This window comes from Piliocolobus tephrosceles, chromosome 8 (genome assembly GCF_002776525.5).
Source record: "Piliocolobus tephrosceles isolate RC106 chromosome 8, ASM277652v3, whole genome shotgun sequence".
NCBI lineage: Eukaryota > Metazoa > Chordata > Mammalia > Primates > Cercopithecidae > Piliocolobus > Piliocolobus tephrosceles.
The window spans coordinates 66276248-66303972 of record NC_045441.1 but is presented as its reverse complement, the minus strand read 5'-3'; the positions used below and the strand labels follow the sequence as shown (position 1 = coordinate 66303972).

General features: G+C 34.3%; 1 protein-coding gene across 19 annotated transcripts in view; it reads right to left on the bottom strand.

Annotated features, from left to right (window-relative positions):
* The window catches only part of DGKB (diacylglycerol kinase beta), an 824940-nt gene that overhangs the window by 517641 nt on the left and 279574 nt on the right, over nucleotides 1–27725 (bottom strand). For all 19 annotated transcript variants that reach the window (XM_023215889.3, XM_023215898.3, XM_023215895.3 and 16 more), the window contains 5 exons: nucleotides 24138–24257; nucleotides 15104–15221; nucleotides 12640–12728; nucleotides 12440–12556; nucleotides 2909–3007 (listed from right to left, as the gene is read on the bottom strand). In XM_023215889.3, the coding sequence (XP_023071657.2) occupies nucleotides 2909–3007; nucleotides 12440–12556; nucleotides 12640–12728; nucleotides 15104–15221; nucleotides 24138–24257 (543 nt within the window). The remainder of the gene's footprint in view (nucleotides 1–2908; nucleotides 3008–12439; nucleotides 12557–12639; nucleotides 12729–15103; nucleotides 15222–24137; nucleotides 24258–27725) is intronic.

Here is a 27725-nt window from a genome sequence, read left to right as displayed (position 1 = left end):
AACAATCAGCTTTTGTTTTGTATTGTTGTGTTTCTTGTTCCCACCTTACAAAACCCACTATTCTAGGTCTAGTGGGAGCTCTCATTCTACTCTGTAGAAAGGAGGCTGTCTTAATTCATGAATAAATGCCAATTTGATCTATAAATAAATTTGTTGTTATTTTGTTTTCCATAGTGTAAATATTCATAGTGAAATGATTATTATAGTCAAGCAAATTAACATATCCATCTCCTCATATAGTTACCTTTGTGTGTGTGTGTATATATATATACACATATATAGATATAGATATATATACTTTTTTGAGACAGAATCTCACTCTGTCACTCAGGCTGGAGTGCAGTGGTACAATCTTGGCTCACTGCAACCTCTACCTCCTGGGTTCAAGAGATTCACCTGCCTCACCCTCCTCAGTAGCTGGGATTACAGGCACCTGCCACCACACACGGCTAATTTTTTGTATTTTTAGCAGAGATGGGGTTTCACCATGTTGGCCAGGCTGGCCTTGAACTCCTGACCTCAAGTGATCCACCCACTTTGACCTCCCAAAATGCAGGGATTACAGGCGTGAGCCACCGTGCCCAGCCATGTTATACAATATTAGCTATAGTCATCATACTGTACGTTGGATTTCTACACTTATTCATCTTACATAACTGCAATTTTGTACTCTTTGACCAACATCCCCGCAGTCCTCCCCTCTTCATATCTTCAGGAATCAACATTCTACTCTATTTATATATTTTAGTACAACCAGGTACTAAATAATTTATTTATTTTTATTGTTTATTGTCTACATTACCTCTGCTGGAATGTAACCTCCATAAAAGCAAAGATTTCCCTTTGCTTTTAAAATTTTCTTTCCTACCTATAATACTGTTTGGCACATACTAGGCATGCAATGAATATTTACTGAAAAATTAAATAATATTTTAGCACAGTCCCTGGGATAGTATACATGTTCAATGAAAAGAGGTATAATTATTTCAGTAATAATAATATATTGGGCATGTTGCACTTAAAATAATATTGGTCCTGCAGGTGGCAGTTCTAGGTTTGGAATTTAGGAGGATGAACTGAATATAAACTAACATGGGAATGCAATCAACTGAATAAACAAGATCTCATTGAGAAGAATACTAAGAGAGGAACGCCATGACATAGGAGGGTAGAATCCAGGGATGCATCAACATGGGCATGTCGGCATTGTGAACCCAGGAAAGATACTGGAAGCAAGTATCCAGAGAAACAGAGAAAGGACCAGGAGTGAGATATAATGGAAGTCAATGAAAGGTAGACATTTTGGAAGGATGAATGCTCAACAGTCATCACACACTTCAGAGTAGATAGCACAACAAAAATGGTAAACAGCAAACGATGAGATACAAATCAGTATTAAAACTGTGGGGATATTTAATCATTGGAGATACATCTTCAGAATAAAAAATGTCTAAAAGTAGCAATGAAAGGTTTTGCAAGATTGTTCAAAGACAAGAAAATTCACATACACATGCTCTTTACATTTGATTCTCTCAAACAAAGAAGTGATAGCATAACAGAATACATCTTATGTTTGAATTTATATAACTAGGGGTTGACATAAGTGCGTCAAGGAGGCAGCCCCCAGACTCAATGAACTGAGTGGGGTCTTTTGCACAGGCAGATGGATAGTAGGAAGGAACTGCAGATCTCATCTCAGAGTTAACATCTGAGATCAAAAATGCATCTAAACCAATAAAATTGCTGTATTTTAAAATAAGAATATAAATAATACAAAAATTCTAGAAGTCTTCAAGACAATACTTAAATGAATAAAAACAACACTAAATTAACCTAAAATGTAAAATATTTTTATATCGCTCTCATTATATTTAATTAATCTTATTTACCATAAGATGTCTAATAAACCTTACATGAAGAAAGGAAATTTAGAATTAGTTATTGCTATACTCAGCAATATTGAGGTATTTTCTTTCCTCTATTTTTGTAGTTTGAGAAAATGAAGAGTTTTTAATAATTTTTTAAATAAAGGCATTTAAAATACAACCAGTATTTTACAGATAATTACAAAATGAATCACAAGTGCTACAAAATGAGTAATATGATTAATTTCTAGGTTGACCTTTAGAAAAGTATTTTTCTAACATTTCTTAGTTGTTATAATTTTATTATATCAAATGGAAGTTCAAGCCATTTAATTTCCATATTGTTTTTCAAAATGAGAAGTGCCTCATGGATATAAAATAGTTTGTTTTTTAAAATAACTGTTTAACTTTTGAGGCAATTTGGATTTTGAATATGAATATTGTTTGAGTATCTGCTTCTCTTCCTACCAAGGTTCGTTCTTTTCAGAGTTACTTTACTCATGCATTTTCACTTCCGTATTTATTGAATTAAGTAATTATTTTGCAGGTAGTTAAATTTATTGTTCAATACAAATTTTTTAAAAAACAGCAACAGCAGTGCATAACTTTCTTCATAGTTGTATCATCACTTTAGGTAGCCTCTAACCTAGATGAGAGCCCTCAACGCTGCAGACATACAATGTGCATCCCCAGCAAAATTGTCCATAAGAATAATTTCGTTATTCTTGGAAGCTAGATCTATAAAATAAATAAAATGTTAAAGTGTTCTGCCTTTACAATTCCTGGTAAGTACAGCATGACTAAGTGATAAAACCTAAGTAAGCTTCAGTTCAAGCATACCGTTCTAAAAAGTGTATTGTGACATGAAAGAAAAAGGAAATATAGTGGGCAAAGGTGTGCTGTCCCAGAGGAATGATGTATTTTAGATCTATATACTTCTACCTTGATTGATGAAAAATTATCTCTAGAAGCTTTTAATGGGATACGATACTGATTAGTCACAGCAACCCTGAGTTATAGCAGAATGATAAGGAAAAACTCACCAGTACCACTGGACAGATTGTTGTGGGTGGTAAAATATGGTCCTTCAAAGGTCCACAGTCACATTCAGGTTTTAGATGAGAAGCACATTTATTATGCAGCTAGAAAAAGAGAAAGGGGGATAGTGTCAAATTCTACATGACAACGCCTAACATGGGGGAAACTATATTTCAATCGAGATACAGCAAACACATTAAAAGTACAATAAAGAAATTATAAGAACAAATAAACAGTCATACAACAATTCATAATACATTTGTCCTTATATATGTACCCTAAATAAACCATTCAGCAGCTTCTGTGACCTATTCTATACATTTTGTAATTTTCAGAAATGTTTATATTAAAAATGTACTTTAGGTTTTGCACCAAAGAAGCCTGATTTCTTTGACAAACACAAATTATTGTCCATTACAGTTCTTCCTTTGCTTATCTGTTAGCATAATCTTGAAACCACTGTGCCTGTGTACGCTTTTTTTTTTTTTTTTTTTTGACCCTCCTGTTTTCTCAAAGTCATTCCAAAGTGCACAGCTCAGTATGGGGCATAATTGATCCCATCATTAGTTTTAACTTTGTAATTCAATATGTAAATGTAACCAGAGATTCATCTCAGTAGGAGCAGGATATAAATAAAAGAAGATGATTATGATTATAAAAATTTATCTGTATATTGTATTTGTCAGCTCAACATTAAGTTAGTATATAATCATACAGTGTCCTATTTATTTTTTAATATGTATGATCCAAAACTAGTATTTTTATTAACCTGGTCATAAGTTTAGATGAAGGTGTTATAACATGGTGTTTTAAATAGTGATGTTTTAAAACTGAAGTGTTAGTCTTTTAAGGAATTACACAGATTTGGTAAAATAATACTTGCTTGAAGGCATCTAGAGATTTCTCCCTTCTGTACTATGCATCAATTTCATATGAACTATTCATACTTTATAAAAAAAAATACATTTCAATAAGACAACATGTCATGTTCAAAACAAGAAAGAGCCATATTATTTTTTCATTTTGAATCAAAAGCTACCCCATTTAAGCCTTGGCTGCATTAATTTCCACAACATACATACCTTTGTGAGCAGTTAATTATCAACTAAGCATAGGAGTCTAATGAGTGTTGATTCATTTTTAGTAACAGAATAGTATCAAAGAGGTATTTCTGCCATCCTAGAATCTAAAACTGTTGTCATGCTGGCTCCCTGCATTGGAGTGAAGGTGACTTGTACTATAATTAATGCACATTAGGTTACATTACATGAAATAAAAGTATCTTAACACATTCATCCATAATTAGCAGCTCTGCTTCTCAGGGGCATATAAACTTCTCTATAAAAAAGTGATTTAATCATATTAGGCACTACTGGTCTTTGTCAAGAGTCAAGAAGTATTGAAGATAGAGAAGGAGTTAAATGCACAATAGAACTAAATAAATTGATACTTAGAGCAAATTAAAATGCATAGTTTCCTCAAAATAAAATTAGTGACTGATTTAAAATGTATTCTTAATATATTGGACTTAGTAATTAACTTTCTTAGAGTATGCCATGGCCATGGATGTTTGGATTTAGAGTTAATAGATTATCAAGTGTTGGGATGGATCAATTCCCCCCAAAGGATATGCTGAAGTCCTAACTTCTGGGACCTTTGAATGTGAACTTAATTGGAAATAGGGCCTTTCTCGATGTATTTAAATTAATATGTTGGTTTAGCTGGACCCTAATCCAATGACTGGTGTCCTTATAAGAAGAGGAGAATCTGGAAAGAGAGACAATGACACAGAGAGGAGAAGGTCATCTGATAACACAGGTCAAGATCTGAGTGATGCACTATAAGATAAAGAATTCCAAGATTGCTGGAAACCACCAGAAGCTAGGAAGAAGCAGAAAAGGATTATTCCAGAAAGCCTTCAGAGGGAGGATAACCTGCTGACATTTGGAATTCTAGCCTCCAGAGCTATGAGTGAATACATTCTTATTGTTTTAGGCACCTATTTCATGGCATTTTGTTACAGCAGCCCTAGGAAACTAATAAACCCAGTACTATGAAAACTGCACTAAAACCAAAGAAAGACTATGGATCTTAAGATTCTGCTGCACCATGGATGTCACAGAGAAAGAGTTTTTACTCTTTAATCTTGGGCAACTTTCTTAAAACTGAGAAAACAGACTCTAAGAACTCTCTACAAAAAACAGATCCAAGTTAAAAATCTATTTGTGTTTACAGCAAGAAAGTATTGAAATATTACTCTTGATTACAGTGCAAAGCTAAACATGTGACTCTGAAGGCCACAGGGGCAGGACATACTGAGTCTCATGCCAACACTGACTACAGATGCACAGTCAGAGGCCTCAGCCTCCTCTACGCCTCCATCCATGTGTTTCCAACAATGTGCAACTGATATGGTAAGGGACGACTAAGCTCTCTGTATAGTTATTTGAGGGTTACTAATGTAAGAAAGGATGGCAAAATAAAACTAATTTAATGATAATTTGGGAGCATTTAGACTAGTTTCCTAGATGAAAGGAAAGAATCGAAGACTCAGATAGAATCATTCAATAGATGAGCTTACCAGAGTGTGTGAAGGGACAACTCTATATATCAGGGTTTGGGAGTTTCAGAGCATAGGTACTGACAATCGATCCCATGAAATTCTGGCCTTTGCAGAGTCAAATAAAGCTAGTATAGGATTTCCCGGTTTGATTGCCACTGTGGTCCAGATCCCTGAGTTTTGTCTAGGCAGTCATAATATCATCTGTTAAACAGAGTCACACAATGCAAGAAAATTCTCCTAACCAAGAAGACTATAGTTGCTAATATGCAGTAATACCTTATGCTTGTATTAAGACTAGAATCTGGCAGCTAATAAATACATTTGCATAACCATCAACATTATGACATTGCTTGTAGCCAAGAGTGTTAAAACTGAGGGCATCATGTTGGGAGTACGGATCACTTTACAAGTTGTGAGTCAAATTTGTATGACAGGTTTAGTTTATGCATCATATTTCTTGGAGGTATACTTGAGGAAAAAATATACAATGTGAAAGCCAGTGTGAAAAATACACATCGTTTTCAGGACTACCTATAAAGTGTAAAAGCAAACATCATTTTTGCTGTGAACTTAAAATTGCTCTAAATCATAAAGTCTATTTTAAAGAGCAAAAATCAACAAAATTATACAATAGGATTCAAAAGCTACAATTTTTTTTTTCTTTAAGATACTGATAATATTTTGTTTCCTTATCAGGTACTGCTTATAGAATATTCATTTGGGGAAAATTCATCGAGCTCTGCCGTTTAGATATAAATGCTTTTCTGTATGTACATTTTCCTTCAATAAAAAGCTTTTTATAGTTTGAAAGAATGAATAAAACCTACTATTTGATAGCATAACAGGGTGACTACAGTCAGTAATAATTTAATTGCACATTTTAAAACAACTTAAAGAGGATAATTGGATTGTTTGTAACTCAAAGGATAAATGCTTGAAAGGATGGATAGCCCATTCTCCATGATGTGCTTATTTTACATTGCATTCCTGTATCAAAACATCTCATGTGCCTCATAAATGTATATACCTACTAAGTAACCACAAAAATTAAAAATAAAAAAATAAATAAGTAAATATCATCAACAATAAAAAGTTGCTTAAACTTGTTACCATATTTCATGGACAAGAATATAAGTAAAGGACACAGCTGAGTCCTTCTCAGTGTAAATAAGATGCTGAAGACTGACTATTGTTTTAAAGATAACCTGTATCCCGAATCAGCAAAATCCTAAACACAGAGATTCTCATCAAGAATAGAAATAAACTAAAGCATTGAAGATGCTGTCCCTTGAGTAAAATAACTAATAGCGCACCAGAGAAAAGGGATTGTTTACTAATTAAAATTTAAGAAAAAAAACTTTTTGTTCAATTATCTTTGTATTTTTTTCAAGCTAAGGCATAGAAATCCTTAGCTCATTTTTAAATATACAGCCAGAAATTCCCATTCATGTTAAGAGATTCAGTGCCATATGTAGCAAAGTCATATAATAGAAACCAGCTTTTCCTGGAAGTGAATTAAACACTTGGAAATAATTTCAGAGTTTATGACAACTTCCAGTAGCACCTAATTTAGAGCCAGATCTATGTTTATTAGAAAAAGCTGTCTCAAGATAAAAAGAAAAAGAAAGTGTGTGGATGTCTGTGTGCATGTGTGCCGGCATATAGTTATGGGTGGAGTTGAGTAAAGAGTGGCTTTGCTGGTCAGAGAAGAAAATGAAATCTAAGAAGTCAAAAGGAGGAAAATTAGAAAGTAAGTGTTCATAGGAATTTAGAGGAAAATAAGAAGAGAAATAAACTACTCTTCTAAAGAAAAATTTGAAGGCTTGATTTGGAGGCACATATTTATTGGTTTACCTGTTACACTGGCCCCTAATATTTCGCAGTTTTGGGGTACTTCCTAAGACTGGCATTTACTGAAGCAGAAATGTTTCCATGGCATTGGAAACTTTTAAATATTACTGCTAGGAATTTAGTATCTTAATAAATAATACTATCTCTAGATCATAGCAAAAGTTAGTAAATCATTTCTATGAAATAGGTGTTCTTTTTTCAAGCCTAAACAAAATGTCTCGACTTCCCAACCTTGTGAGTCCTGCCTGACCAGTGACAACTTACCTTGACCAGCAATGATTCACAACATGTTCTACAAAGAAGGTCAAGAAAACACACTTTCAGAAGAAATGAACAGGCATAAGCAGTGGGATATTAAGGATGTTAGTAATCAAGACAGAAAAGATAACTGAGGCAAATATTTTGCCTGTCACAGAGAATTGAAATATGAAAGACAGAGACTGGTTGCCTAAATATCAGAAGGCAGTTTTCCATTGACTTTTCCTAAGCTTTTCGTATTTTTAGTTTTGAAGTGGCTAGATTTACAAATGAAAAGAAAATTTCATTCTAAGAGCCTAATTTTATGTCTACAAGATGGCCAAAAAGTACATCAAGAAGCCACAAGTGTGAACTGAAATATGGGTGGGAAAATGGATTCTTAAGTGTTTGTTTAAGCTTACTTGCATATCTGATGGAGATTTGAGTATTACAGGATGATATTATAAAACAAAACTTAAATAGGACATATGTTTGAAATTTAATATTCTACTGTAAGAAGAGCATATCAAAGATTAAAGTGATCTTACTGAAGACTTCTCTATACTCAGTACTTTGTCAAGAACTTCAGGTGATTAGGAAAAAATGTGTGATATGGACAAGCAACAGGAGCGGACTATAGTTAACATTGCAAACAATGTTAGCCTGCAGTGTGAAACTAATGGAGAGCATTTGAGTTTCTCCTTTGGATGTGGAATATAAGTACAGAAACTATTCCGAATCAAGATATATTAGTGTCAAAAAAAATTTCAAGGAAGACAAGTAACCTAACTTGGTTCTTAAGGTATGATTAGAATTTAAGATACGTGCATTCAAGGGAAGGGGATGAACAAAATAGTAGGCATGAGGGAAACATGACCTCCTCAAGGGACTGTCAACAGAAATACACAGCTATGGCAGAGGGTGTCTGTAGAAGAGGAATATTATATACAGTTATGTTTAGGTTTGGTTCTGATTTCTACTAAAAAACAAGTTGAGGCAAGGGATGTTGAGGGCTGCATTTATTATCACATAACTATTATAGATTGCTAAAGAAGGCATATAACAAACCAGTATTTTCAGAAGATCTTTCTGGAGGTGGTATGCAGCCTGCATTATAGGAAAAGTACCTTCTGTTAGGGAGATGATCCAAGAGATTTTGACTCTAATCTAGTCAAGAGGTGCTAAGAGCTTGCACTAGGGCTGCGAATGTGGAGACAAAACCTCAAATCTGAGAGAGATATTTTAAGTAGGAAATGACAAGACTCACTGACAGGTTGTGTACATGAGATAAAGGTAAAAGACAAAAGTAAAAAAAAAAAAAAAATTGACTTCTAACTTTTTTCCCAATGACTGGAAGCATGACAATACCAGGTCTGATAGAATGAGAGAGTTGTAGTAATAGTCTTTGGGAATGAAAATCAGTCAGTTTGGCTTAGGATTTAGTGAGATTCAGGACCACAGGATTCTGGATGTTTTTTTGAGTGCATGCAGGTGCTGTTCTGAATCAGACTGGGCAACTATCGATCCTTCTACAGGTGAGACAGAAATGACATAAGTTCTTCATGGAGTGCCCTCTGGAAAACAGGGGTTGGTTATATGCACCCAAATAGTATTTCATAATACTCACAGATATAATTGTTACTTACTGAGCACTAATATATATGAGGCCTTGTCCTAAACATATCTACAGAGATTTTTTTAGCCCCTTTAATCCTCATAACAATCTAGTAACTTAGGTACCATTAACTCCACTTGACACATTAGGAAATTTGTCCAAACTGGTTACATAAACGGCCCAAGATGGCACAACCAGTAAGTGAGGAGACAATCTTAAGAATCTCGTTAGTCTGACTTACAACAGTCAAGTCATTTCCAAAAGTAATATATAAAAGGAAGTAATGGCTTTTGAACAAACCCGGAAAGAAAGCCAAGCTTCATTCTTTCTGTTTCTCTCTATAATATATTCTTCATGGAACCCATTCAGATAGGCCTTTCTGAAGCCGGCACTGGCAGTGCCATATCCCATTACTTCCATAACTTCTGCTAGCTCTTTGTTATGTTCATAGTACTTTCTGGAAAGTGTAAGAGCAAAAGAAAGTACATTCAGTTGTTTAAAGGCAAGCAGTAGTAGTAGATACCCATCAGTCAAGAGCAGATCAATTTTATGCTGAAATTTTCATGCAATGGCTCAATAGAAAACTACAAATACTACTAAATATATAAATGTGCTGAGGTAAATATATCCTGTTTAACCAAGGCACAAAATCAATAATTAAGTAAATGTGTCCCTAAAATTGCTTAAAACTAAAAATCCAGAACCGGACAGAGGCTGAAGTGACTTTTGAGAAACTGATATGGTCTCCTGGATATATGATAACTTTTTAAAATTTGCACACCCATAAGACCCCTGGAACTCATGGTTTATAGAAAATGACGCTGAGGATGGCTAAAAGTCTCAGGACTTTAGAGAGCTTAGTAAGAGGGGAGCTTTTTCCTTTTTCTTTCTGACTCTGCCTTAACTCCATCAGAGATCCCTGGTTAGCCTTGTTTCCTAAGTAGAAATGTCAGATTGATTAATTGATTTATTTATTAATAATTTTGAACTTGGGGATTTAAGACATTTGCTGTTTATGTTGTGCTTTGCCATAATGACAAACAAAATCACATTCAGCTATTCAATGATATTTAGTGTAAGAATAAAATGTTAAGGGTATATTGTCTTATCTGATTTGGGACATACGATATTTAGATTTTTAAAAGTACAGTTTACTGAAAAGTGATATCCTTTTTCCTGTAAAAGAAAGTGCCTCTTTTCTTGTAAGGCTAGGGTCAGGATCAAGACCAAAGAAAAATGCGTAACTTATGAATGGTAGGGCTAGGTTTGGTTTCTGGAGTACCAGATAAGAAGAACCGTTAAAACAAAAAGGAAAACAATGAGAAAAACAAAATGGAATACAAAACAAGAAAAGGAAGAATTTTAAGACGCTTTGTGTACCAATAAGAGACCACTAGCAATGGTAACTTTGAGGACAGTGGTTTCCATGGCTGGAAAGGGTAGAAGACAGATTTCATGGAGATTAAATAGAGAAAGAATGAGAGGATTTAAGTACAGAAAATTCTAACAGCTTTGAAAGCTTTTCCATTAGAAAAGTCAGCAATGCATGTTTTTAGAGTGTTCAAACTGAGTACACACTTAAAAATATTGATTTTTTAAGAAATAAAAAAGACAATATGAATAATAAATCTAAGACAATATGTTTGTAACTTATGAAGAATAGGAAAACAATTGGAGATATAAAGAAGAAATTATTTCTAACATTCTCTAATCTCAGCTTATGTTAAAGTTAAGATATAACCAGTGAAATATTCACTATATGAAAAAAATAAGAGGAAGCTCCCACGAGGTTTGAAACAAAACCTACATATTTTTGTAAATGCTTAGCAAAAAAAAGACACCTGATTTTAAAAAATGTACATGACTGTTTTAAAAATGAAGTAGTTATGGTCTTCTTAAAACTGAGAATTCAATGTTTGAGTACTTCGTGTGTAAAATTTGAATCATCGTTAGACATTTTATTATACGAACCAAACACTTTTAAAAAGCTATCTTTCATAATTGGGAAAATTTCAAATGTAAACATAATTTAACTAATAGCTGAAAATGATTACAGAAAATTTGTTCATTTAAAAGAAAGTACTTAATTGTATTTTTGAAAAGAAAGTTGTTTTTCTCTTCATCCCGTGTGAGTGTGCGCATGTGTGTGAGTGTGTGTGCATGTGTGTGTGTGAGAGAGACAGAGAGAAAGAGAGAGCATTTAAGAGAATTGTTTAATCCCTGGGTTGAGGGTGGGGCACTTGGAGACCCAGTGGAGACAGTTATTTGCTTAACTGATTCAGAGCCTCCTACTTTTTTATTCTGACAGAAGTAAAACCTTTAGTCCTGCAATGTGAATACTCACTCTATGCTGGAAAACTCCAGCCCCATAAATATTTTGTACTACATTATCAAAAATAGCTATTATTGAAAATGTGTGATTCTAATTAACTTCCAGAAATTACACGTCTAACTGTAGAAGTACCATCTAACAACCGCATTCATTCCAAAAATTTTTTCAAGCTAGATTTGACAGTCATTCAAGCCAGGTGAAATTCCAAAGTGTCCCAGAAAAGACCAATTTATCTCTTCTTACTTAATTGTGAACACCATCAAGACTAGCATTTACATCAGTCTCTCTTATACCCCAACGTATGATTTAACTGAAACAGGAAGGCAACAATATGTTGGGAAGAAGGGTAAGATGAATTTTTAGAAGCATCAAGACCTACATAAAACACGGCCTACTTGCACTTTCATCTAGTCACGTGGTCAAGGACAATTTGCTTAACTTTTTTGGTCTTAGAGTCTTCACTATATACTTAAATCACTGAAACTCATTGTTCATTTTTCTAACCCTTTTAAGCCCATAGATTTTATGACTAAAATAAATTTACAATAAGCAAACCAGAAAACCCTTATTACACAGGGTTGTGGAGTAAAGGGAGAGACAAGTTCTACCCAATCAGTATCCTATTCTCATTGCTTACTCCTAGCCATGGCGTCTGATTACCTTCCTGGGAACCTCTAGCAGTCCATGGAACAGAGTTGAAAAACCATACCATGGTATCATCTCTTAGATTGTCACCAGCTCTAAAATTCTGGACTTTATGGGGACAAATCTGAACCTGAGACTATCTCTTTGCAAACAAGCTGAAATAAGAAGTTCCATGGTTATATGCTTACACTGCATCTCAGGAAGCCCTTCTAGGGCAGGACTTTCAGAGAACATGAGATACACAGTCTTCAAAGTGGGTGAATGCTGGGATTTGTTTTCCAATTGTTACTCACTGTGATCTGACACCAAACACAATGCAGTCCTGTCAGGCCCTGGTAACATTTAACAGTTTTGTGGCACTTATCACACTTGGTTGGGCAGTTACCTTCAACCCAGTAATGGTGCATGACCTAGAACAGAATGACATCATTGTGGTAAGAGGACACACCACAGAATGGCCACTTTCAGAAAGCAAGCATGCACACAAACTTACATCAGCATTCTTTTTGGACTTCACATAGGTCTTGATGCAAGAGGGCGGTGCTCGAGCCACACAGCGCTCATGGACTGTGTACTTGCAGACTGAAAGGAAACAGGTACACAAATTCAGAGCTAATCCTGGTCCTGGTTGTAATTTTATAGAGAAAGAATGACATTAACAGAACCTCATTTCAAATCCACTGCTCCCTAATCAATCCAATCAGCCACATCAAGAAGAAGTCCAAGTCGACTGTTTTTACCATGGAATATAAAAGGCCAATTAGTACAGGAAATATTATGCATGTGAAAAACCAAGGCTCCTCTATCATGGCATAGCAGGAAATGCTTAATTAAATCAGTCCTCACTCAAATTTTTCACAATAATTCCCAGATGACAAAAATATTAAAGACAAATTGATGACTGCCAAATGGCTTGGTGTCATTTGCTAGAAGGAAGAGATCTATATTTTACAAAGTATAGGCATGACAGCAGCTGGCAGGCATGGGAATAAAAGCCCATGAGTTTATGCTATTTTGTCTCTTATCTAAATCTTAAATGGCTGATTAGTCTATTTCCAGAGAATAGATTTATTTCATCATACATGTCAGGCCTTCGGCCATCATGGCATCATTTGTCCAAAAGCAACAGCCTTTGCTGGGCAGCATATTGTATACATATGCAAAAATTTATGTTACTATGCAAATGTATACATACACATAAGCAAATATATGTATCTATGTATACATATAACATGTGTCAGAAAATCAAGACATATATTTTGGTATCTTCAAATTCTTTATGGTTTGAGTCTGAATATGATTTAGGGTCAACTACATGTATTCTTTTAATAAAATGTTGGTTCCAAATTAAGAGTTCTAAATGCATAAATAAATAAAACAATACTTAAAAATAACTATATAACCTCCTCAATAAAAACAAAAACAAAAAACTAACCACTGCCTCAAATTAAAATGAAAAACACTAAATCTACATAAAATTTATATAGTAAAACTCTTCCAAAATATTCATATCTGTGATTTTCTTTGGCAACATTGAGGGAGAAAAGATGCTTTCTCTTGTCCTCTATATTAAAAATAATATTGAGTATTGCATTCACCACAATAATCAGTAAAAGCTTATGAGCAAAATTCTCATTCTTCATATATCAGTCATCTTATTTGAGACCTATCATTTTGTTTTATGTGTTCTTATTAACAGACTCTACCACAAAAATTTATTTTCTTAAAAATAATAGAACTTTAAAAACAAAGTACTTCCTTTGTGTATGGAGAATGTTCTAGTGTAACTAACATGTAACTAACCTTTCAAAGGTAGCTGTCATAGACTATGTTATACGTGGCAAATTTCAGGTAACTATCAAAATTCATAAACAGTTCAGAAATCATATGCATATGTGGCACTAAAACATGGTATTAAATTTCAAATAATACAGCTGAGAGAAAGGAAATTCTCGAACATATTACCAAAGAAGCTGCTAGCTAATGACAAACAAACAAACAAACAAAAAACCTATAAGCCCTGAATGGTATGGAAGCCAGGTAAGACATTAGATTTAATTAAATGCACAACAATGGAATGTGTCTAATGCACTTGACAGTTTCAGTAATTCTGTACAAGCTGAAAAGGTTGGAGAAGAGATACATTGATGGATTAATGGAGATCTTAAATGAAGGGATTGTAATATCTACTCTTCTCTATCAGGAATATCGTGGATTGTAAGATTTTCTCAGGTAGATATGCTACAGATTTAGAATTGCTTAGGTGATTTTATAAACTAACCGTCATGTACACTATAAGAACATTCTAATTGGCAGTACTGCATTAACAGAATAAAGTGAAAATTGCAAAGATGAGTGAACTGAAATTTTTTAAGTGGCCAGAACTCATTAATCATCAATGCTTTGCATTCCAATATCTATTAACCATATATGAAGATTTTCTTTATGTTAGCATTAAAATTAATAGGCTTGAGGTGTAAAATTAGTTTGTATATCTTGTGATTTCTTAATTTTAGTGCAAATCTATTTTTAATCAATTAATGTAACTTACAAAAATACCCAAAGGAAGCAACTCATTATAAGATGGGAATAAAGTGACTTAACATGTGGGGAGAGGGGGATAAATATGAATAAGATGTAAGTATGAAAGACTAGTAGAAATCTTCAAAATAATCCCTGAAGAAATGGGAAACATGAATAAATTAAACTACAGTGGAAAGAAAATTGTGGAAGACTTGGAAAATGTCCTTCATTTTTTTCCAAGGGTAGGTTTTTCTAAAACTAAAGAAATTAGAACAACCTAAACATTCAAAAACACAGTACAGGAAAATGTAAATCACATGTACAGAGACAGTCTGGATCGGATTTTAGGTCTCCATCTACAAATAAGACTATTCTATGAAATCAACCTTTCCTCACTCGAGGAGATGATGTCCAGGCAGAGCAAATGTACTCACAGGAACAGCAGAGGCCCTGCTTCCCCACACCAATCAGCATGTTCAGGCAAAGGTTGCAATAGGCAGGTTTGTTAAAGTGCTTCAGTCGCCACACGTGCTGTCCATCATCCTTCACGTTCTGCATGGGACGTAAGAAAAACAGATTTCACTTAATGAAATAAACAGTGAAAGATGTAAGTGCCAATAAAATTCAGAGCTGGACCGAAGCATGTGAAGACAATCTGTTACTTCATCCCTGACTTTCTCCAAGATCACCGCAGAGCCTTTAGAAAAACACATGTGCTCCAGTGAAATGAGATAGTGCTAACAAATCACCGATGCTATAGCAACCCACAAATTCTTGTCTAATATTAACAGCTCAACAGCATACCCCAAGTCATCGTCATGACCTGCCAAATGGATCAGGGACATGATTGCCTCTCCTTTAAATACTTTATCCTTAGCACAATTCCATAAACAAATAAATAAATAAAGAGAAAGGCAAAACACCCTTCAGTGGTAGAGCCCGATAACTAAAAACTTGCAAAGACGTCATTAACCCTTGCTTACTTAATCTACAAAATTCATGATGGTGATCAGGTCATGTAAGGTGGCAGAGGAATGGGATGGGATGGAAAACTAATACTAAAAGATAAGTTATTGGTGACATTCTAGGGCTTCCAGGAGTCCTTATACTGTATTCCAATTTATATTAATATATTGAGTATGCCAGAAATAGTGTATTTTAAAAGGTAAACTTTTTAAAGGATTTAATGATGTTACCATTTTGTTTACCCCCTCTTATAAAATAATAAGTAGTTTTAATCTCACAGAAAGAAGGTAAAAATATTAAAACTGTATTAATATTATTATTTATAACAATCACTATAGTTATTTGCCACAATACAAACTTAGGTTTAAATTAATTCCCACTTTAGCAAAACACTTCATTGTTTTCTCTTCTGAGTAAAACTCTCTATATCATAATAGCTACGCGCGTAGGTGTTTAATCAGAGCTGCATTGTTCAAGATTAAAATAAAATTAAATAATATGATTCTTAGGAATTTCTTGAACTCCTTACAAGAAGGTCAAGATATTAAATGAAATTATTATATATCATTACTTTTGCTACCATCATTTTCTCCATTAACATGTACTTTTTGTAGTCTAATCACCAAATTAAATCAAACAGATAAACATTTATTGGTATTCTATTGAAAACATTATTTGTCATAATTTTTCAGGTTAGCCAAATTGTCGTATTCCTCAGAACACATTCACCTAATAATTTTTGAGCACCTATTAAGTGCTTGGGCATTAACATTAGTCCTGTAGTAGTGAGACAGTATAAATATATTCAGATCATCTTGTTTCTCTTGATAATAAAATATTAATAATAATGATCTTAACTACCTTTTCTATTCCTAGTCAAGGCATAAACCACTAAATTTGTAATACTAGAGAAAATCTACAGTAACTAATTCTTACATTAGAACCAGAAATGTCAAATTTGCATCATAACATGAAACATTAATGAAATGCTTCCTGGGCGATAATTCTCGGTGGGTCTCTTGAATTTCTTCATGTTTTGAAAGCAGAAGCACTGTCCTTTCTTTTTTTTCTTCTTAAGACTATATTTTCAAAGATGTTTGAGTAACAAACAGCCTAGCCTTGGACAATAGAGATATGTCTCCCTCCAGAGGTGAGGGCTGGTTTGCTTACTATACTTACAGTATAATAAAAATAATCTCTCTCTTGTAGGCAAAGGTTAAATGGGTTCGTTTCCTACACATTATAATTCAGTTAGTTTTCCTAAGTCAGGGTTTCCAAAACTTGATGCTGTGTACAATCATTACTTGGGTCCCACTCTGTCATTCCCATGAGATTTTAGAGGCAAGGTGAACTCAAACATGAAGCTCCTGTTACTTTCTTTGTTGTGAATAACAAAGTCCATTGTCTCTGACTCAGGAGTCTCATGTCCTCTGGCAGCATCCATAAAACTGTGGCAAGCTAACACATTAATTTCCAGTAGGGTAAATTTTGTAAAATGTAAACGCTTTATAGTTCTTGACATTGCCCAGATTTACCTTTCTGACAAGGGGCTCACAAAGGTCTCAATAAATACAGCTACGCAGGTGTCATACAGAAAACTTCAGAAAACACAGGTGTTCCAATTTTCTTTCAAAATCTAAGAAATTTCTGAATCTCCTGTTTTGGTTTGGGTGAGTCATAGATTTCTAGTAGCTTTATCATGTGAATAGAATACTCTATATATTTAACTTTGCTATATTTTCAAAACTGTCTATATTTTAAAATTTATATCCCCTCAAATAATATTTAAACATCCTTATGTGTAAAGATTAAATATGGGGTTGTTAATATTTTACAAACTAAATTAATATTTTAAAAATTAAAAGTAGTAGCTAAGTGCTTAAAAACATTTTTAAGTAAAAAGGACAAAAATCGAATTTTTGTACGTATTCCTGTTCTTGTAATTCTTGTCATTGTATTTTTAAATGATTGTCCATTACATGTGAATAAGCTTCATCCTTTGAAGAGCACATATGGAGTAAGTTAGCTGGCATTTTCCTTATCAAAAAATAAACAAGTCTGAACGTGGGTGTTCTGTCAATCAGAACACTTAGCCATGTTACAGGCTGCAACTGATGTACAAATTCATTACTCAGGCATAAAATGCTTTACCAAAAAAACACATTAAATAGCTTTATAGCTCTTAGCTGGATACATTGCCAAAATATGCAAGGGATGAAATATGTATGCGACTTCTTTAAGAGAAGAAATTGAAACCAGGAGCCAATTACTTCTCAGCAGTGCAAATTACACTCCAGCTCTCTATTTTCATGTCTTGTCTTGTTTATCTTACTCAGAATGTAAACTTAACGGGGAGAGAAAGAATCTGTCCCTTAGATTCTATCAGCCAGTAGAACACATTCCTATTAGTACTTCCATTGCAAATATATATTTATTGTCAAAAAAGGGAATTTATTTTTTATAAAACAGAAATAAGCAGGGCATCCAGAAAGGCTTGATTCTTAGCCTACTGTGAAAATGTGGATAAGCCATTTCACCTTTCTTCCTATTTTCCTCTCTAATGAAAGGAAAGTACCCACTTCCCTTTTCCGGGCTGTGGTGTGAGGTTTCATTATACAATACCTGTGAAGTTAATTTGGTTTCTCAGAAGACTGGTGTTACATAAACAGCAAATATTATTACCCTCATTGGGTTACGTTGTGTAACATCCCAATATTTCAGCCAAAAGAACTGAGAAAAATACCTAAAATTTCTCTTTACTTCATTAAAATGTGCTCTTTTTTCATCACCAGACATAACACTGTATATTGTAATGAAGCTGTTCAGGTCTGTGTTTATGACAGAGAAATGCTTAATGAATCCTAGGCTACTCCATGCTGAGAAGGAACTTTACATTTTTCCCCAACTCTTAGTTCCCTAGAAGGCAAAGGGATATTTCAAAGGAAATAATGCTGTTTAGAACTTTTAAAACCTATTTCATTATCCTAGTGATTCTAAAGTTTTAGTTTTTCCATAAATACTTCCAAGATCACATAAAATGTTCAAGTGAACTAGGGCTACTATAAATAATTTTTGTTCAAAAGAACTCAAGGAGAAATTTCACTGATGTCCTAACCTACATGCTTCTCTCCCCACACCTAGTTATGTTTCAACTGACTTAACTTGTATTTTTTTATTTTATTTTATTTTTTATTATACTTTAAGTTCTAGGGTACATGTGCATAACGTGCAGGTTTGTTACATATGTATACGTGTGCCATGTTGGTGTGCTGCACCCATCAACTCGTCAGCACCCATCAATTCATCATTTATATCAGGTATAACTCCCCAATGCAATCCCTCCCCCCTCCCCCCTCCCCATGATAGGCCCCATTGTGTGATGTTCCCCTTCCCGAGTCCAAGTGAGCTCATTGTTCAGTTCCCACCTATGAGTGAGAACATGCGGTGTTTGGTTTTCTCTTCTTGTGATAGTTTGCTAAGAATGATGGTTTCCAGCTGCATCCATGTCCCTACAAAGGACACAAACTCATCGTTTTTTATGGCTGCATAGTATTCCATGGTGTATATGTGCCACATTTTCTTAATCCAGTCTGTCACTGATGGACATTTGGGTTGATTCCAAGTCTTTGCTATTGTGAATAGTGCCGCAATAAACATACGTGTGCATGTGTCTTTGTAGTAGCATAATTTATAATCCTTTGGGTATATACCCAGTATATATATATATATGAGCTAATGTTACAAATAATTACTTCCAACTCATTAAATAACAGACTATTAAATTACCTTACTTTTTGTTCAAGGTCTCCAAAAAAAAATTATGACAATGCGAAATAAGCTTCTCTTTTAGACAAAAAGATGAGCTCTATTAGGCCTGGGCAAAGAGAATGCAGAGAAAAGTTTTAAAATTCTGAGTGGAGCTGTCATCAACTGTTCATCTCCAGACCACACATTGTAAGGTCACCTGCCATTCCTGAGGCTCAAATGCAAAATCAACAGCAGGTTACACCACGTAGTCATTTTTCTTCAATTACACAATCTGGAATCTCAGTAATTTTTGCATTCATCTAGTTTTGTAACTGCTTTCTACATTGAGCAAAGTATAGACAGCAGAAGAAAAACTCCTAACCAAATTAAAAACTTTTAAAAATTGATGTGCTGAACATCAGCTTCCAAAATATAATTTAATCTACCAAGAGTTGTCTTCAATTCTCCATCACTCAAGAATTTCATCAGAGAAAACTTCGCATATTACTTTACTGAGAGTCAAGCAAAAAAATGTGTCCTAAACCATCTCAATCAAAGGCAAAGTTTAAGTGACCTATAAGAATTGAAGACCAGGATTTTTTGCACACATATAGTGAGACCGAAATATAAACCATCCAGAAACCATGCAGGCTAGATGTGGGTGCAACAATCCACAACAACAAGTTAAGGTATCGCTACTTCAAGCTAGGCCACTGCTTAAATGTACATTTCTCTTTTCCCTATAATATAAATTCAGGAATTTTCCTTGAAAAAAATTAAATGATGATCCAAAATTAGAGATTTCAGAAATTGAAGCATTGTTAATTATCTCGTTCATGCAGGAAAAGGAATGTTTGAACTGAAAGAGTATTAGGAAACACTAACTTCTCCTCTTGACTAACTTTTCATTTTTCCAGAGAGAGCAACTGCCTGGCACAAAATGACCTAGTAAGTTAATAACAGAGCCAGGGTCTGTTATTTGATCAATTTGATGACGTTCACTGCTCCTATGCTTTCTGTCTGTTCGTCCTCATGTCTTGCTGTGGCTGTCTGATTTTGCCAAGTAAAAGGTATTAAACTCCTTTCTTCCAAATTATTTAAAATAAATTAAAAACTTTTTCTGTTTTTTAATCTGAGAAATTGGTGATAGAATAGATCAGCGGTTGGCAAACTATGACACTGAGTCAAACCTGTCCAGCAACCTGTTTTTGCACATGCAGTTTTATTAAAACATAACTTTTCTGGTTCGTTTACATAATTTCTGTGATTGCATTTGTGCTAGAACAGCAGAGTTAAGCAGTTGTGGCAGAAACCTTATGGCCCCACAGCCAAAATTATTTCATATCTCTCCCTCTGCAGACCGTTTCCAATCACTGGAACAGAATCTACCTCTAGATAAAGTTAGTCAACAAAGAAAAGTGTTTTAATTACATGGGATATTTAAAAAAAAAACAATTCTCCAGTGAGATGAATTCTGAAGGAAGAATGAATAAGTCTCAGTTATAAATTTTTATTGTGGTAATCAGAATCACGAAGCCATCCAAATTCTCAATTTTCCTTCAAATGTAAGAGACACTAACACTCTATGCCATTTCTGACCGTTTAATCTTGTATTTTGTAAAGTTTGTAGAGCCTCTCCTAAGAGAAAAGAAATGGATCTTACTCTCTACTATTTGGTATAGAATCTGGTCTCCATCAACTCCATTTCTGATTTTGGTACCAAAACAGATATTCTTTAAAAAAATAAATAAATAAATAAATAAAAGGCTAGCTTTTAAACTACTGTTGATAGAGAAAAATAAATTGCACTGAAATCGTAACTGTTGTTGTGCCTTACATTAGAAGTGAAGATTACTCTCCCAGGACTACTTCCTTTTCTGTGTAATTTGGCTAGGATACCACAGTCACTTTCAAATACACTGCGGTATTTTATATGCACTATCAATTAGAACCTACTCCCCGAGCTCATAATTGACAATAGACAATAATATATAGATAATATATAGGACAACCTAACAAGACAAGCTTTACAATAAGTGGCCAACTTCAAACTGCAGTATCTAGATTTTCAATTAAATAAGCAAAGGTGAAGGGATAGATTCATGAATCAAATTCTCTCCAGGTAATAACGTAACACATTAACTGCCTACAGAAAGGAAATAGATCTCAATTACTAAAAAAGGCTCTCATCACTCAGTTGTCTCGGTGTCATTCCCGCTTTTTAAAACAATTACCATGCCTTAGAGTTAAACAGCTCTTTCTAACAAATAGATGCTGTATTTTGTGATCATTACACATGATTATATGGCTTATACATTTTATTAAAAGACAGCTTAAAATGTCGGTGGCTTATTTTTTTTCACAAAAATGAAAGAAAAGGGAAATTTCTTCTTTTAAAGTTGTTCTTCACAGAGATGGGGCGAGGGCGGAATCTAATCTCAGATTTAAGGTGCTCTCTTAAGGTTAAACAATGTGGCTCTGCCATCTAGCGGCCATCACTGGAAACACAACTCTGGAACCCAGCTCTGTTGCTATCATAAAGCTCTTAATAGATTTCTCTTATTTAGCTCCAAACACTCCCTTTTAACTAAAAACATAAAAAATAAATTTACAAATACTGTTAGAAAGTAAATTATGTGTAATTAATAGAGTGCACATTAAATGCATAGAATCGCCTTACAATTGAAATAATACTACACTAGAAGCTAATGAGGTATTATATTGGTTTAAAATACTTTGAGTTAAATCATATAGATTTGTGGACTCTATTACCTGTGCTAATTTTTATAACTTCACAAATATATACATTGATAAATTAAATAAAAAATAATGTATCAGCAATAGTTTCCAAAGAAAAACATCATTTCAAAAAAATCTCTTGTGATATTTAAAATATAGCCATCTGACTGTCCCTTTCTGCACTTTTCTATCCCACCCTCGACTACCAGATGATATACTTGCTCATTCCTGCATCTCCCCTCCTTCTCTCACCTTAAAATTTCCATAAATGCTTAGAATATACAAAGTTTGGCATTACAAACATAAAACGTCCTTGTAGGGAACCATTATTATTAGAATTTCCAGACTAAAGTTATCTGAACACAATTTTTCAGGATAAAGTATACATTAAACTTTAAAATGTCAACATTGTGTCAGTTTCTCTTTTGTTTTCTCCCAGTAGTCTGTTTTACATAATGCTTTTTTGTCATAAGGTACATGAACAATTAAATAAATACTTATAATATAGAGATAAATATTATGATATCAAATGCCATTATAAAAAGATACTCAGTTATGTGTAGTATAAGAACTTCAGGTACAAGGAAATACTGTTTCACAAAATTTGAAGTGTAGAAATACATACCTATTAACAATAATACATATATATATTATCTTTGGTTTAAATAAATTAGTTTAAGGGTAATTTTCCATATGTCACCTATTAGTATTTTATTGTTTTCCACCCTCTGACCATGTCTCAGATCCCATGGGCCTCATGAAAAGTAAGATTCAACTGAGTTTAGAAGAATTTGAAGACCCAGGTAAAAAAGAAAACAAACGGTAATCTCTTAAAGCCCATTATTTATTCCTAAACTGATACATATTCCTTAACCCTTAGCTCATTTGTATATTCCTAAAGCCCGTTTTTATATTCCTAAACCCATGCATGCCAACATATTTTTATATACACTCATATGTTTCACAAACACAGACAGTAAGATATCTTGAGAAATGACTTTTAAAAATTTGGTGTCTTGAATAATTATGATACAGTCTTGAATCTGTAAAATTGTTTCAGTTGGTAACAAGAAGTACGAAAAGTTTTGGGTTTGACAGCAAAGTGGTGAATACTATAGTCTTACACCTTAAAACTAAATATTACAATGTCATTGTGCTTTCCACCCCAACGTTCTTTGAAATTAAGTAGACATGTTATTGTACACATATTATATCTAATTATTATATAACTATTGATGCTGAATTTAAAAATCTAGCATCCACTATAGATGTCATCAGATTTTTAAACTAACAATAACTAAAATCTGCTTCAAGGCTGGGTCAGCAAGGTTTGCTTTCAACGTCATTATTATATTACATTCTCATCTTAGGTTGATTTATTTTATTCCTTCACAATGGTATTTAACTACAACTAGAGGAACTACTCCAAGAAAACTTTTGACAGGCATAGAATGAGAACCTGGCTGCTGCTGATTCAAGAAAAACTTACGTTTATATAAGTTGGTGTTTATATAGGTTCTGCCATTACTTTTAATGGCAGAAACCGCAATGACTTCTGTACCACTATTCTTTAAACCACCGCAGATATTTACCTGCCTCCTCCAAGTATCAATTATCAATAAAATAGATTACCTTTATAGGTAGGAGGAACATTGAAATAATGAAGCACCACAAGAACTGCAAAATACAGTAACATTGGAGAGTCTCTTGCTTTATATAATATAAGGAGGTCAGTAACTTAAAAACACTAGATTGCCCTTTAAATAGAGGAAAACAAAAGAGAGAGAATATATTTTTGATCCTAAAGTAATACCTAAAGTGAATCAATATGTGTGTGGCAAGTTTACTACACAAGGATTTACTGTCAAATTGCACCGTGGCATACTTATTAAAAGTTCTAGGCACTCACTACATGCTTCATGGTAGAAAATGGTCAGATCGATTTGTAATCAAAATGTGTAATAGAGAGCCCCACTGACTCACCACCAGGCCACCCTCCTCTGTGGAAATACTTACATTTTCTAAGCCCAGGAGCACAAGAAGTGGAATTGTTGTCATTCCTCCTTGAATCCATTCCTCCAGAGACACGGTTCCGTCATGATCATAGTCAATTTCTTCCATCATTTCATGGAGGATCTGGAGTAGAGGAGATAAGGGAAAATGTGTGGTCAATTAATAAAATAAATTTCATAGGCTACCACATATGAAATTGTGACTAACAGCTAAGTGGAGAGTTGGGATAACTGTCTTGGTAACTCAGTACAACATAATTCTATAACTGATGAAGTAGTGACTTTGTTAGCATGTCTAAACCTGGCCACTTACACTGATCACTTTTTAGAAATAAGTGCTTAACTTTTCAATATTTTTCCAATGAACAGCACAGCTAAAACAAGAAGAATCTTTAATAAGTGTGAAAGTAGTATTTAATTACCCACTCCAGATTATTTTTCAGATTCATATATATGCCAGAAAATGTCTGAACAAATTAACTTCATGGCAAAGAGCTCATATAATTCTTTGCTAAGTAGTAAGGGGCAAGGGAATTTAGTTGCTTTTTAATTGCCTATCAGAATTTAATAGAGTCAAGAAGTTAAAGGATCAAATCATGTTTAATTAAACTTCATTTCTAAAGATGACTTGCATGTAATGTCTTAAAATGTTCTCCGTGGTGTTTGTTTGCAATACATTTACCTCTCTGTGGTATGGTGGCAGTATCAGTACTTACCCAGAAGGGCTGTTGTGAGGATTAAATAAGCTAATGTATTATAAGCAGAGCAGCCCCTGGCATATAGAGTCAGTGTCATATAGTGTTGTTTGTGTTATTATTAATAGAAATTACATATAAGTTCCAAACATATTACCCTTGGTTGCTGGGAAAGCAAAGTGCTTCCCATCTAATGGCATCAAGATGGCAAACATGGTAAGAATTCTAATGAAGAAAGGAATTCACTGTCTTTATATAATACAAAAATGTTAATCAATTTGGAAAAAAGAGAAATGCAGAGAGCATTGGAACAGAGATTGGAAAAGATGCAATGCATGAAATATTTAATTTGTTGGTAGAAGTATTGTCTGCCTAGACACTCTTGTGCTTGGTGTCTTCACTCAGGAAGTATTGTATTTGAAAATTAGATTATTTTTCTCCCCCTGATTCTCAAGAGCTTGCTGATGAATTAGTAGAAATGTAACAATCATAAGAGAAATAAAACAATGACATTTGTTTCAGATGCGTGATGCTTTCCTTTTTGTACCTAGTAAATCTCACGTTAAAGCCATCCTCTGACTGTGTCTCAAATCCCATGGGCCTCATAAAAAAATAAGATTGAACTGAGTGTAGAGCCTGAGTTAATTTGGTAAAAATTTCTAGGGACACTCCAGTCTTCCCTACTACTACAATCAACCTCAAATGTTCATTTCTCTCTCTTTCTCGCTCTCTCTCTCTCTCTCTCTTTTTTTTTTTTTAATTTTCTTTTTGAGACGGAGTCTCGCTCTGTAGCCCAAGCTGGAGTGCAGTGGCGCAATCTCGACTCACTGCAACCTCCGTCTCTCAGGTTCACATCATTCTCCTGCCTCAGCCTCCCAAGTAGCTGGGACTACAGGTGACCGCCACCATGCCTGGCTAATTTTGTGTGTGTGTGTGTGTGCTTTTAGTAGAGACAGGGTTTCACCGTGTTGGCCAGGATGGTCTTGATCTCCTGACCTTGTGATCCACCTGCCTCGGCCTCCCAAAGTGCTGGGATTACAGGCACGGGCCACTGAGACCGGCCCATTTCTCTTTATTTATATATGCAAACGATCAGAAGCCTGCTGATGTGTACATTTGTTTACAATGAGAGCTATTATTGAAGCCTTAGGCAAGCCTATAGGCAAGATGATGAGGCAGTTTCCATGACAGCAGACATAATGTATAACTTTGTACCATTTCAGCTCCCTAGAATAGTAGCAGACTTACCAGTAACACACATGTCAAATAATGCTATAGTTTATTGCTTGTATTCTCCAGTCAATAGTCTGACAAATACAGTAGGTATTTGTTGTAGAAAGACTACTCAGCCACCAGCTCTCCCCTTCCTCCTAGCATCCTGATCTCCTTTTTCTCAAAGCTACAAACACCCCCCGCCCACACACACACACATACCAAAAATACTTTTGATGAGAAGTGGTAGTGCTCGCTGTTTAGAAACCTGAATGGAAAAACAAATCCCCCTCCCACTCTCCCTCTAGTAACAAGTTGGCTTGATTGATAGATGACTCATCTGCACAAGTAGCAAGGTGAGTAGGAGAGGAGAAAGCTGTTGTCGATTAAAAGGGCAACAGAACTAGTCAGAAATTCCTGGTTTTCAGTGAAAATATTAAAGTGAGTCAAACAATAAATTAAATACATGTTACCGTCTACTTAATTATTCCACATACAAATGGCAACCTGTTAGTAATATCTGCCACTCACTATAAGCACAGCACACGCATTTCCCAATAGTTGATTTAAAACTGGAAAAAATTCTAATCCCAGTAAGACAGGAAAATGCTATCAGAGTTCTTGCAGCATATAACATGCCATTATCCTGTTGTTTACTTCATAAATGTGAACGGAGGTTAAATATACACTTCTTGAATTTGCATAAATGTAAATCATTTAAATAAAATTTATTTGCATTTGCTTTATTCATATACACTTTGCTAAAGGTATTAAAAACAATATAAACTCAATATCTCTTATCAAATTTCCCCAGAATATTTTTGTGGCCAAAATTATGGTTTCAAATCAAGTATATTTTAAAATGTATTTGAATAATTTTGAAATTTTGAAATTTATTCAAAATAAGAATGCTGTGCTCTTATAAGCATTTTTAGATACTCTTTCTCTAAACAATTTAATTAAAAATTCCTGATTCAAACTAACTAAAGAGCTTTGGGCAAGTAATTTTAACATATTTGTGTCTTAATTTACTCCTCTGCAAAATGAAAAAAAATAGTGTATCTACCTCAGAGAGTTGAAAGCATTATATAACACATATATGCAAGGTAACAGAATGTACTGTGCATGGAAAACTACCATCTTCTTTTATGGCATGGCATGACTTTGGCAGTGTCTATCAGGATCTTCTGCTTATCCACATGTATGTAAGACCACCATTCAAAATAAATTCCATGAGGAAGAAAGCAAAAGTTACTGTTAAGAGCTTCCGAACTCCACATATACCTTGTTATCTTATTCAGAATCCACTTTGTCTTCTGATTAGAAATAGTACCTTAGTTATCAAAAGACAAAATCAAGTGACAGGAATATATTAGGGTCCCAGAAAAGACAAAGAAAGACAGAAAGAAAGACAGGAAGGAAGGGAGGGAGGGAGAGGGAGGAAGGAAGGAAGGAAGGAAGGAAGGAAGGAAGGAAGGAAGGAAGGAAGGAGGGAAGGAGAAAGAAAGAAAGAAAAAAGAAAGAGAAAAGAAAAGAAAGAAAGAGAGAAAGAAAGAAAGAAAGAAAGAAAGAAGGGAAGAGAGAGAGAGAGAAAGAGAGAGAGAGAAAGAAGGAAGGGAGGGAGGGAAGGAAGGAATTAAGGAAGGAAGGAAGGAAGGAAGGAAGGAAGGAAGGAAGGAAGGAAG